Genomic DNA, 13,162 nt, shown 5'->3' with positions numbered 1-13,162 from the left:
GCTTTAAACCAGGGTGATCTCCTGCCTGAGTACATCTAGACTGAGTGATGGTAGGCTTAAATGGCATTAAATCAAGTGACTTCTGAGGAAAGGGTAGTGGTGTCTTTTGTCTTTGCAGGTGGCTGAAGGGGACTGAATTTGAGAGAAGCTAGTGCTCAAATTTTCTGGATATTTTCTTCCTTCTTGCTTAAATCACTCAAAGGGAATTAAAGCATATCTTCCCTTATTTCAACAGGGACCAGCTCGCATGACATCTGATCTTGCATCTTCTCCTGCAGCAGGATATGTCCCTGTTGGTCAGAAACCAGAGGCTGTTGTGCATGCTATGAAGGTAAGGATGCTGCAGATCCCCACACAGCAGTGCAGCGCGGTGCAGTACAGTGCGCTGTGGTGGAACAAACACCACAGTGGCAGAACTGGACGTTTGCTCTTCTTGTGGAAACACAACAACTTGAAATGGAAAGTTAGTACTCGGGCAGATTATTGGTAACCAGCACCTGTATCATAATGAGTAATCATTGCTTCAAATAGTTGCGGAGTTAAGCAAGATCATGCATAACTATTTTTTTGGGTGGGAAACTTCCAACAAAAGCTGCTGATGCTGAGGGTGTTGGTTACCCTTTTTGTTCATCAGTCCTGTGTAAACTGGCTCTCTGGGGTGACAGCATGACCAAAATGCTGTTTTTAAAAGGGACACAAAACCTGCAGTTCCTACATATGTTTTGTTATTGAAAATCCTGCAGCAGTCTTCAAAGGAAAAAGACTTTATTTTATGTAAATACACAGCAAACCATGGCATCATACCCACGTAGATATGTGCATCATCAGTGGGGATTAAAGTCAGGACTGTCAGCAATAAAAACCATGGGACGGTGCTAGCTGAGTTGAAGGAGAAAACTTGCACCGTGATTTCACAGCAGTTCTCAAGTCCTAGTGACCATCCATTAGCAGGAAAAATGTAATACCCTGGTTTTACATGTTTAACTGGTTAAGCAAGTTACTTCTGAGTAGCTAAGGGACACAGAAGCACAAATCCTTTCCAAGGTGCCATAGAGATGGCTGGAAAGTCTCTAACTAAATTAGGCTCAGGTTGGAACATACTGATTTATAGATTTGGATTTGTTGAAGCTGAAGAATTTTGTACAGGGTTAAAAAGCTTTCTTCAAATCAAAGGAGAATTCCTGGATGGCTACTCTGAAGCTCAAATCCCCATGGTCATAGCTGGAAAAAAGGTCCAGCAGTGGCATCAGCACTAGCTTAGACTGTCCTAGACGTGGAGAGTGGTGCTTACAAAGCTCTTTGCTTTATACCTTTCCACGTCTGACAGCTAAATAAATGGCACAGATGTTGCTCTTAGCTTTGATCTACAAGCTCTCTAAATTTTCTAGTTTTTAGTGTTTTCAGCTCACTTTTTTCTGCCTGTCCAGGGTCTCTTGGCTCCAGGACAGGTGTGGCAGGTGGTGGTGGTAAAACCAACAAGTGTCAGGAGAAGCAGTAGTGCAGCTGGCAAGGACGTTGGTTCCACTGGGCACTTGGAAGATCCCGGGAGGATATTGCTCAAGTAGTTCATCTTCTATGCATTTATGGTGTGTGAGGAATTATGAAAGGAAAGGCAAGTTTGGTTTGGTTTGGATCAAATTTGAATTTGTATTATAAAAGATCCATCAACCTGAAAATCTTGATTTTTCAGCTTACTTGAGGCTTTATTACACCCAGATTGTATAACTCTCATTGGATCTTAAGAGAAGGGTGTCCAGCACCATCAAGGATTAAAAAATAACTTTAGTACAGTTGTTGCTAGTTCCCAAAGAAGCCCTGACCACACAAGTGGCAGTTCACTTGCCTACATATATTTATCCTGTGTTTTCCAGACAAGATTCTTCTTTGCTTGCTCTGAATTGTGTTGTGCTATCAGCAAGTTGCTGTACTCCATCCTGTACTATGCTGCATTGTGCTTGTGGGTGACATTTCTCCTCTGTATATATGCATATGGATCTGCTAAACTGACGCCTTGCAGAACGTTGCAGACTTATGTGATACCTTGGTTTTTCTGACACTTGTACTAATCCAGTTTTGCTTGCATTTAATCATCCAAGCCCTCATGCACTCCAGACTACTGCTGTTGGCTTTTTCTTACCCAGCTGTGGGGTTCATACCTTTCCGCTCCTGCTCTTCATTGCATTTGGTGAGGTGGTGGTGAGGACAATGTTAAGCAGAGTTGATAATGTTTTTAAGTTACAAGATCAAATAGTTACAAATTGATTATGAACACATTCTGGAGGGAAATTAGGTTCCTATTTGCTTTAGGGGTTACGGGACTGAATTTCTTAGTAAGGGCAAGAAATATAAATGGCTTTAAGATGCGGTTTGACAAGCTTATGGAAAGGATTGGAAAATGAATGACAAAGATTCTTGGAAACTGGAAATTAAGTTTGGGAGGTCTGGTGCAATGAGGCATATAAAGGAGTTGAAAGGAAGTTGGATGACTAGTTGTTTGCAATTATTATTATCATCATCATCATTATTAATCCTCTACTTCAGGGCTTTGTTGATCACTAGGAAGGGCTGGAAGAAAATCTCCTCTGCAGTTTCATCATTTGGCCGGTGGGGTACGTTTGTCTGTCTTCAAAACCCCGGAAAGTGCCATGGCTGGAGTCAGAGAGCAGGTGGCATAGCAGTCACATCTTACGGGGTATAAATGATCTCACATGATGTGTCTTGCTCACACACTTAGGACTGAAAATATTCTCACATTTGAAGCAAGGAGGAAATTCTCCTGTAGGTCAGCATGGCAGGGAGGGATGAGAAGCTGTTCATTTTTCCATCCTGTGGCCCATTTCCAAGGATCAGCTGGGAATTGAGAAGACTGAGGATACTGGTCATGGTCTCAATTTCTCCTCCTCCCTTCCTGTGGCACAGTGAAATTTTTGCTGTTGGTCTCTAGCCGTGGATCTTAAACTGGCTAGAAGATAACGTTATATGGCCACGGCATGCTGTAGCATGTGGAGTAGGTCTTACTTGCACCCTGCAGAACTGGGCAGCTTTTCCAGTGCGAGCCCCTGCATGTGGGAAACTGGATGCAGCTACTGGCTTAGACCCTCACTGCCTGTGATACAGCTCATGACCTTCCCTTGAGGAGAAGAGAGTAGCCTACAAACGAGACTTTGTGCTTTGGCTGTACCTCGTCAGATATTAGAAAAATCCCTTCTTGGCTGTGTAAAGAAGTCCAAATGGCTGTAGCAGGCTAGCTCCTTACTGTAAGGAGAAGCAAGGAGAGATGGAAGTTGGCTTCGCTTGTCTTGTGGGATGCTTGCATGGAAGGCTGTCCAGAAGCGGTGTGGCTGCAAGGGTGCGGCTCTGTGCCCAAGCAAAGGTCATTGAGGGGCTGTGCACTCTGCACAGATCTGCAGGGCTTCTGGATTGCCTCCATCTGCACCCATCTATGTAATGTCCCCTAGGCTTTTTCCCTGGCTTTTTCTGGCAGCTGAACGCTAGCTATGTGGCTGAAGCATTGCCTGCCATTTAGCATAAGTAAGTTCTTCCTTGAGCACATTTAGGGATTTTCTTTATTTTTCGTTCTGAAATAGTTTTTGTTTATTTGCACCTACTAAATAAGGAGCAAGATGACAGGTTGGCACTCCTAACAGCTGTTTTTGCTAACAAGAATAAAAGGTACATATGCTACAGCTCAGTGTCTCGCTGAACATCAAAGCACTTTTCCTGGGAATTGAGCAAACCTGCTAAAGACGTGGGGAGGTGAGGAGGAGACAAATGTATGAGAATGACATTTAGCCTATAACCCAACTCCCCCCTGCAGCACCACCTGGACCTCTGCCATGTGCGCAGAACCATCGAGCCGGTGATCAATCACTCCCACTGATGTTGGGTAAGGCAGGATTTGGCCCTGCCGAAACCAAGTCCTAGCAGGGCATACAGACTGTTCCCTTGCCAAAGCAGGATGCTGTGTTCCCCCGTGCTTTGTCCAGTTGACTTATAAATCAATAAAATCAGTGAGGCTTGCACTCTTCAGAAAGCATCCTTCAATCTCAGAGTGCCTCCTGGTGCAGAAACACTTCCCTCAACTTTCAGCGCCCCTTCCAAAGCTTTACTGCAGTCATCCTGACTCTTTGGTGGTTTTTTTATTTGTTTGGTTTTTAAATATGCATTGCATGGTCATGCAGGGCCAGTACAGCAAGTCAGCAGGGAGGTGGATGTGACGGACCAGGTGACTGAGGTGACACTGCCTTGGTCACAGACGTCAGTGCAGTCGCGAAGGAGAACTAAATATACCTGAGGTGTTCCTCACAGTTTACGTATCAGCAGGAAGAAAGCCAGGCGAGCCAGTGTGCTCATCGAGACCGAGGTGCGGGTTGTCTTCAGGTGGTGGCGTCCCCAGGCAAAAGAGCACCCTCACCTGGTCCATCCCCATCCCCCTGCACGGAGAATCGCCCCGTGCCCGAGCGGAGCAGGCTGCCCTCGCCGCCCGGCATTTTACCCAGGGAGGTCACACAGCGCCAGTGCGTCTGCAAAGGGCCAAGTGCTGGCAGGGCAGCTTGATGAAGAGCAAAAAGGAGGGGATGGCATGAGCCGCTTCAAGCAAAACACTTGTCTGTTTTCTGTAGGCTCCTGGGTTGGGATGTGGCAGAAATCACGGGAGGATATACCCCAGTTTCTTAGAGCCACACTGAATGCACAGTGCTTGAACTTCAGCTGAGCCATAGACAATTTACGTGAAGGCACGTCCATAATCCCCAGCGGTGTAATTGGAGGAACATTAACCTGGTCCTTCTAAACAGCTGAGGCAGTGCCTGGCAAGATCTGAGAATGGCTGGGGCTGGGTCAGCACCAAGAGGCCTTCCTGTCTTTCTTCAGGAGGTGATTTCACTCTTCAGAGTGTATTTTTCTCTAGCATGCCTTTCCAGGGTAGGCTGCTGAGTTTTTACCCCCCGAATCCCTTTTTCCCATATCCAAGATGCTAATATATCTTTACAAAGTGCCTACCCACACGTGGGGTGGGCCTGGGGGGCAGGATGGTTTCCCAGGCAAATGAGTCCCGAGTCATTCAGAAATTAAATACAGCCATAACTTCTGTCTGATCAGCTTTCAGCTCCAACTCTGCCTCGTTTACAGCATTAAAAGACATTTCCACTGGAAGAAATGGGCTCTGCCACCTTTCCACACCTCCTGGACTAGGGAATGTTGTTTTAGTTTAAGCACAAGTCATCGAAAAACTTTATTTTTGTCCGCCGAGACTCTTGTGCCTGCAAGATTGATGGCTGGTGGAAGCAGAGGCTGGAGCTGATGTGATCTTTAACTAATCTAAACCATGGTCGTCCTTGACACTTGCCCTGTGGACACGGCCGGAGCTTAGCTGCCAGCCAGGCAGCCCTGGCGCTCCGCACGGGGATGTGGTCCTGCAGGCTGCTGCCTTTGCAGCCGAGCGTCACAGGCACACTGACTCCAGACGAGCGAGTTCGATGCGCGAGTCCAGCTGGATCAATAATTAATTCCCTCCTCTTTAGGAAAAAATAGATGCTCTCTTTGTCAGCATGTACATGCTTTTTGCATCCCTCTTGCCCTTCCTCTCCCCTTAGAAAGGATGTGGATAATTCTTATTTGTGCAAAGATTGGTCCCAGCTATGTTGGTTAAACTAGCTGGTGCATTTTAGAAGTAGGTTAAGGGCCCTAGGAGAATGACCTATTTTTGTTCGTAACGCAGTTCAAGTACAGCACGATTGCTGTGCTGAGGCAGACTGGGGGATAATCTACCCTGGTGTCCCCTTTCGTGGAGCAGCTGGTGCTGTATGCCTCAGCAAAGGGTGAAACCCATCCTCGCACTGCATCTAGCTCTTCTAGTACTTCCCTAGGAGGTGTAGGAACACTTACGCGCACAAATACAGCTGCTGTACGGCTTGATACGTCTGTGGATGTATCACGGTGAGTAAGACTACACACTATTTGATGGTGTTGGGTCATTCCAGGAGCTGTGACCCTGCAGACTGAGCTGACCGTGTGCTCATCCGTGGCAAAGCCCTGGGTGAGGTACGTAGGTGAGCACAGATGCAGCAGTAAAATCTCGAGGCAGTCCCGCGCTGTGATATGCCCGACTTGTGCAACATCTGGAGGAGCAATCTGAATGCATGTGGCTGTGTTGGAGGGGGTATTCTGGGGGTCACTGTGTTTCCAGCGGGAAGCGAAGGCTGCCTTTATCCCCAGGCAGCCTCATCTCTGTGATGGAGGGACCACCTGGCCGCAGCCGGGCATTGCCTCCCTGGAGGTGCTCTGCGGGGGTGGCCGGGACGGTCCGTGTCCCAGACGGGACGTGGTGGGTCAGGGGTGGCTCCCAGAGGTGCAGGGTGTGGGCAGCACGTGGTGGGACACAGCAACCACATAGATGGGCTGCGTCTCACCAGCCATGTGTGGCCGGGGGATCAGCACTTGGGGAACGTGTCTCCAAGTGCTGTTTAAAAGAAAGAGGTTAAAAATGAGGCTTTTTCCATTTTCAAACATTGTCAACCTGAAATCTAAGAAAATAAGTCACAGGCAGGATGTTTCCACTATTTGCAGCGTCCTGAGCTGCTTTCACAGTGCGTTTACTTGTCTTCCCACGGCAAATCTGCAAGTGTGACCCAGCCACCAGGCTGAGTGGCGTCCAGGGGTCCCATGAACATGAGCACTGGATGTGTCAGGTCTAGGGTGTCAGTGCTGGAGCCGTAACCTCTCTGTCTCTGCAAGGAAACCTGGTTCTTCCCAGATCCATGAGCACCTGCTGGAGATGCCCTCCAAGCCACAGAGCAGAGCCTCCTTGGAGACTCTCAAATCCTTTCCTCCCTTCCTTTCAGGATATTCCTGTGCTTTTGCAGCCATGTCTCCATTTTCTGCAGTGCTTTCCTCCTGTTAGTATCATGGGAAAAGCCCTGTAGTGATGAGCAGGAGAGAAAGGCAAGGCGATGCCTCACTGCCCCAGAGGCTCCTGCGGACAGGGTGCCGAAGGCATGTACCTGGTCCTGCTGCCTGTAGCCAGGCAGGAGAGGAAAGACAGCAAAACGGAGCTGCTTGTGGAGGACCAGACAGTCCTGGCACCAACACTTTGTGGGTACGGCCTGTATTCATCAGCGTTTGTACCAGCTGAACTCACTGAGCAGCCGGTAAATGTTACCCTGTAGCCGTGGCTGCAGTTCTGGGGGGGGCTTGTGCAGGGGATGCCGCATGTGTGCCAGCCCTGGCCGAGGGTCACCTATTCCCCTACCTTTATGGGGCATGTGCTGTGGGTGGAAACAGTGCTGACAGAGATTAAAGTAAAGCTCGGGGAGTCGAGGCGATTATCTCCATCTTCAGAGGGCGTCTGTGGCACAAGGAGAGGGTGACCCAGTTTCACCATGGCACTCGGCACTCGCTGGGGACGGCACCTTCGGAAGACTGCAGTCAGCATGCAGGGTCCTGGGAGACAATACTGGTTTTGGCGTTGCCCCGTTCCCAACCCCTTCGCAGCCTGGCTGCATCCAGCTCTGAGAGGGAGTGGGTAATAGCCAGGAATCAAATCAGGTTCTCTGAGTCCCAGGGGTCTGTGCTAACAGCCCATCTCTTTCTCACTGTCATTGCGGGCCTCCGAGGGGTTCCCTTGGGAAAGTAAATGGGTTGAAAACAATTTTCAGCCAAAAGGTGAGTGAAATTGGCTGTGTCTGTTTAAGATATGAAAGTTCATGGCTGATTGGAGACCACACACTTAAGCTGCACAGTGGGTAATACTCTGCTTTTCAGTGGTACAAACCTCTGTTTGCCTCTTTACCTGATGGCTAAAAACCTGTTAGCCCTAAAAGCTGCTGGCCTGGGCTGACCACAGTTGCCCCACGACTCGGCTTAGTAGAAGGGAGCAGAGAAGCTCCACTCCTGCGAAAGAGGGGACCGGAGGGAGCACAAGTTGCTGGGGGATTGCCTTGGGGGAGCTGCCTGGAAGTGGGGCCACCAGCAGCCTTCCTGGGAGAGATGTGTTTGTGGGCGCAGGCAACTCGCTGCCAATTATCACCTGGTCCCCGGGACTGCGGTGGCAGCCACGCCATGCAGGTGGTGGGACGGAGGCATGCCATCACCAGGCAAGGGAGAGGATGGAGGCACCCAACTTGGTGTCATGCTCGTCTTTGCAGTGCTCTGACTCCCAAGGCTTTGTGAATCCTGCCAATTTAAATACTGGTTAATGAGGCTGTTAGGGACAGTTAACGATTTGAGGAGCATAATGCTTTTGTAATATTGTTTTTTGTAGGTCCTTGAGGTCCATGAAAATTTGGACAGGCAAATGCAAGACAACTATGAAGAAGACCTGAGCGAAAAGGAGAAGGCGATTGTTCGTGAAATGTGCAATGTAATAACTCCTCTCAGCAGCTCTAGGGGTTTCTTTCATGGTCTGTTGTTAGAAGTACAGAGGAGCAGGGCTCTGCCATGTACAAGCCCTGTTTGTGGACCATGCGAGGTCCACAGGCACAAGGGAAAAGCGGAGGCTCTGCTGACCACTGCTTTGGGTATCAGTAACCTGAATGCCTCATTCACTGTACGGAGCAGCCTTTGCTCAGCAGATACTTCCCACTCTGCTGCCTTCAAGGGTGCAGAGTAGCTAGTCTGGCTGACCGAGAGCTGTGCAAAGGACTCTCCCTGGCTTGGAGAGTCCCATTAGCAGTTGACTCCAGCTGTGTCCTTAGGGATGCCGTGTTGGCTGAGCAGCAACTGGTTGCTATCTTTAAAGCTGTGCAGCTTGAACGGGTTTGAGCCTAAACCATAAGATAACATCACAGGGAGAATATTCATGTCTGAAGCCATTGAACAGCACCATGGTGTGTGGAGTGCTTTTAGCACTGCCAACATGTGGGGCAACCGCACTGTTAACTGAGCTCGCCACATCGTACCAAACCTCTGCTCTGCGGCGTCCGCCGCTGTGGCACTGCCTCCAGCTTCAAAGCACCTTGGCCACGCTTTGGCTTTGAACAAAGAGTTTGGGATTTCTGCTAGAACATGGCTCAAGCTGCATGTCGCCTGCAGTCGGGGATGTGCTGTTCAGCAGTACCAGCAGTGCCCACAGCAGGGAGGAGGATCCTTATGGAGCCTTCTCTTTTAGAAGTCCACGTTGGAGGTCAGCCCAAGGGGCATGGTTTAGTGCCTCACAGCAGCAGAAGAGCGTAACCCTCTGTTTAAATTCTGAAAACCACTTCAACCATAAAAAGAGGGTGTAATGAACACAAGTGCATCTTGCAGAGCTAAATCACTGCAAGCATCCTTGGCAAGGGCTGAGGCACTTCACTTTGGTTGCTGGATCCTTATAAGCAAAGCCAAGACGAGAGTAAACAAGGGTCTGCTTTTTAGGATATTTTGTCCGCTTAATGCCACATTCCCTTTAGCTACACAGGGGGAAAGGTAAAATGCCATGAGTTCATCTTCCCAAATGGACTCATTTCTGTTTGCGTATCATCAGCCATTTTTTCTGTAAATATTCATTTTATGCAGACTCAAGGCAGCTATGAAGTGCTTTGCAGTTTCTTATTTTTTAAAAAATAGCTTCCCTTACCGCAGTGGCCGTAAAGTGATAAAATGTATGGGTTTTTTTAGAAAGTCATATATATATATAATTTTAATCGTTATCTTTTTCATTATCTTTTCTGTTCATGGTAACGTCATTTTTGTAAGCATGGCACGGTTGACCTACCATTGAACTTAACTTCTGAACCTAGTGTATTTGTTTTATACTATTACCCCAGGCAAAAATGGTTCTAATTTCAAGAGAGACTAATTAGAAAAATGCATCAATTTTTTTTTTCCTTGGAAACTGGTGCACAGATGCCATCCAGTGGCTCTGCTAAGAATTACAGCCCAGTGCTAGGAAACGGCTTTTTTTGACTTTCAGCCTGAAATTATGAAAATACTGCAACTCATCAGAGGCTTTGGGGTTTTTTTAATTCCTGTATTTCTCTCCCCTACCCATTTATTTTTTCTTACAGGTTGTCTGGCGAAAGCTGGGTGATGCTGCAAGCTCCAAACCCTCCATCAGGCAACATCTTTCGGGAAACCAGTTCAAGGGTCCCTTGTAGGAACACCATCTCGGAGGCTGGAAGTGATTGATTCGGTGAAGACTAAAGAGGCAGAGCTCAGCATTTCTGGCTGCCTGTTTTCTGGGAGTTGGGGTTGAATTTTTTTCAGGGTTTCCTTTTTTCTTTTCTTTTTTTTTTTTTTTTTACTTTTTTTTGTAACAATAGTGTAAATATGGCAGCTAAAGGCCTGATTTCCAGGCTGTGGTGCTCTGGAACTACTGTTCAGTGGGTAACCATCCAATAATGCCAGACTTGCATCATTTGTATTGTAGTTCAAACCTGCTTTGTTGTAATGGTCTGTTTGTAGAATTAACTAATGCGAGAGAATTTCTAAGAGGAAAAAGAAGAACCCTTAACCTGTGTAGAAGTCACAGTTTGTATTGCTCCAGTCCACCTGCTTGTCAACGATTCATACTGGGTTAGTGGCTCCAGGCAGCACCTTCCAAGGAAAGAGCAATTTGAATTCGTTGGCTTACTGCCTGCCAAGCTCCTGACTTGCTAACACTTTTTTTTGGAGGTCCTTATTGTGAAGAATGACATGGAACTGTTTTCACAAGGCACTGTGTACAATATTGAGAGACGAGCTATAAACACTGGTACCACTCTGTACATTGTACGGTGGTACTCATCACACAAGCATACAGAAAGGCTTGAGACTCTGTATCAGCTGTTAATGAACTACTTTTCATGAACAAATGACATGAGATTTCTGCAGTCATAATGTGAATGAACTGAAGTCACTTAGCCACACACCAGTATTCCCTACAAATATGGCAACACTTTTCCTGTAAAGCTTTTACTACAAAATAATTCAGCACAAGCTGCCATCCTAACAGTGCTTATGGCTTTCACAGGATCTTCAAGAGCAGCTCATCTGTCACATAAGGAAGATTTGGGTATTTTTTTTTAATGTTCTTGCTGGATCCCTCACCTATACTGGTTCCTGTGTAAGGTAACCGAACAACAACCTTGCAGAGCTGAATAAAAACTCCATAAACATGGGCTGTTGGGTGAGACTACTTCCTGCCATTCAAGCTTTATTTTTGTTAATGAACCAAAACAAGTGGGTTTTTTCCTTCTTCTAATGGTTGTATATAAAACAATGGGACTTATATTTTGCTATTGTGGAGTAGCTGCTTGTATAGTTGTAAGAATTTGACCCTGTTTTCCAAGTTGTCACAGCAGCTGTCCCTGTATTTTATTAGATGCTCTTTCCCAATAGTCCAAGGAAGTGGGGCTTGGTTATTAAAATGATTGGTGTAAAATGATTTTAAAGACAGGCATGTGAAAAGATCAAAGCCTCCTCTTCAAAAGTTGCATCGATTTTAGTGATTAGTTCAAAGATTTAATGACCGCAAACACCATCACTTTCTTTTTATTCTCCGTAAGAATCAGTCACAGCTACAGACAGCTGAATTAGCTGGACAGATTCTTCCTCTTAAATGAATTTGTCCTACCAGTTGAGTTCTTGACTTGTGGTAGTGTATTAACATGGAGCACCGACACAATACTAAGGAGCCCATGCTGCAAGTTATGAAAGTTAATTAATTGGTCCCATGGTATACAATAATCTAGCTGCCTGGGTGAAGAATTTGCAGTGTCAGAGCCAAAATCTGTAACCAGTAAAAAAATGGAGAAGGAATACAACCAAAATATGTGGTAACCAGTAAGAGTAAGCATCACTTCATTATTCATTGCAGAAATAAAAATGTAATGGTCAAGATGAGTAGGTTATTTAAAAAAAAAAAAAAAAAAAAAACCACCCCCAAAACACACATGCACACTCTCACTCACACACTCACCAGTTTATTTCTTACTACTGCTCAGTCAGCGAACACTGAGCTAGCTAACTCTAGGTCTAGTAATACAGACATCCCATGGAGTCTGGAAAAATTAATTCTAGAGTCTGACTGTCTCCTTTAAAATACAGCATCTTTAGAGGATTCTGGATTTCCTCCTCTGTTTTTTTTGTTTTGACCTCCTGTTTCTAGTCACCATTGATTACTTGTCTTCCTCCCTTACAATTTATACCTTGAGATTTTTGTACCAGAAAAGGTGATGTAAAGCAGAGGCATCATTCTTCCTTAACATCTAATGTCAAACAGAGGGTTACTTTAATCTATCTGCTTGAAAGCCCATTTTAATTTTGGTGGCATCTAATTGGTGGATTAAGCAGAGAATTTATGCATATTGCGAACAAGGTTAATTTACATCAGTGAATTTTAACTAAAGCGATGCAAATGTTGCCAGCACTTGTAAAGAGTTAATTGTGTTGATGACGTGCTTGCTATTTTAGGAATATATTAGACTAGAAGCTCTTCTCAACAAGACAAGAGCTATGCTAATCAGATTACTAGTCTCACCAGCTATGTAATTCTCATTCAGATATTCCCTGCTATCAAAGCTCTCTCAAGATCTATTCAATAACTTCAAGCAAAGCTCGTTTTGTTCCACCTGCAGATCTCGCCTACAAGGGAAATAGTGCTGCAATTGAGGTCCATTAGCACTGCAAATCCTCAAGAGCCAGTTTACAGGGTAGCCAATAGTTCAGCTGAACAATCTTTATACTCTTAGGGTACATCCCGGGTTTTTTAAGACTCTGTTTGGCAGCATAAATCTTCAGTGCAAGACATGCATCACTGACTTTGCAGAAGAACACGACAGTGCTGTACATTGGGGTGTTATTGTTTGGGAGTTTTTAGGCTTGCTACTCTTCATACTTAGCTCCATTTGAGCTATAAAGTGTCTTCCTGGAGTAAAATGACGCTCAATGACTTTACAGGATGACTTGGGTGCTGAATTTTCAGTTGTCTAAAAAGATGTTTTATATGCATATTTAAATTCACTTACTTATGCGCTAAGTCTTCAGTGAAAACTACCCAAGGAGCTTTGTACATTAAGTTGGAGGGGAGCATCCCTTGAAATAGCGGCCATTAAATTGATATATTTGGGGCAATAGTCCAAGCTAATTTCCTCAAGATTGAAGCCCTGGGTTCTGCAATCCTCTGGCAAAGAAAGCATCCACTGTTTACAGATGGACTTTGCTTGCTTAAAGAAAGCGAAATCACATCCTTTTGTTGGAGTGACTG

The 13,162-nt window shown here is 46.0% G+C and overlaps 1 protein-coding gene across 1 annotated transcript in view; it reads left to right on the top strand.

The window, feature by feature from the left end:
* Positions 1-10,073, top strand: part of CCDC85C (coiled-coil domain containing 85C) — a 111,845-nt gene extending 101,772 nt beyond the window's left edge. Inside the window, exons 4-6 of the mRNA XM_010583930.1 lie at positions 236-331; positions 8,261-8,359; positions 9,984-10,073. Coding sequence (XP_010582232.1) covers positions 236-331; positions 8,261-8,359; positions 9,984-10,073 — 285 coding nt within the window. The remainder of the gene's footprint in view (positions 1-235; positions 332-8,260; positions 8,360-9,983) is intronic.
* The last annotated feature ends 3,089 nt before the right edge of the window (positions 10,074-13,162 follow it).

The sequence above is a fragment of the Haliaeetus leucocephalus genome, unplaced genomic scaffold, assembly GCF_000737465.1.
Source record: "Haliaeetus leucocephalus isolate CR32 unplaced genomic scaffold, Haliaeetus_leucocephalus-4.0 Scaffold932, whole genome shotgun sequence".
Classification (NCBI taxonomy): domain Eukaryota; kingdom Metazoa; phylum Chordata; class Aves; order Accipitriformes; family Accipitridae; genus Haliaeetus; species Haliaeetus leucocephalus.
This window is presented reverse-complemented; position numbering and strand designations above follow the sequence as displayed.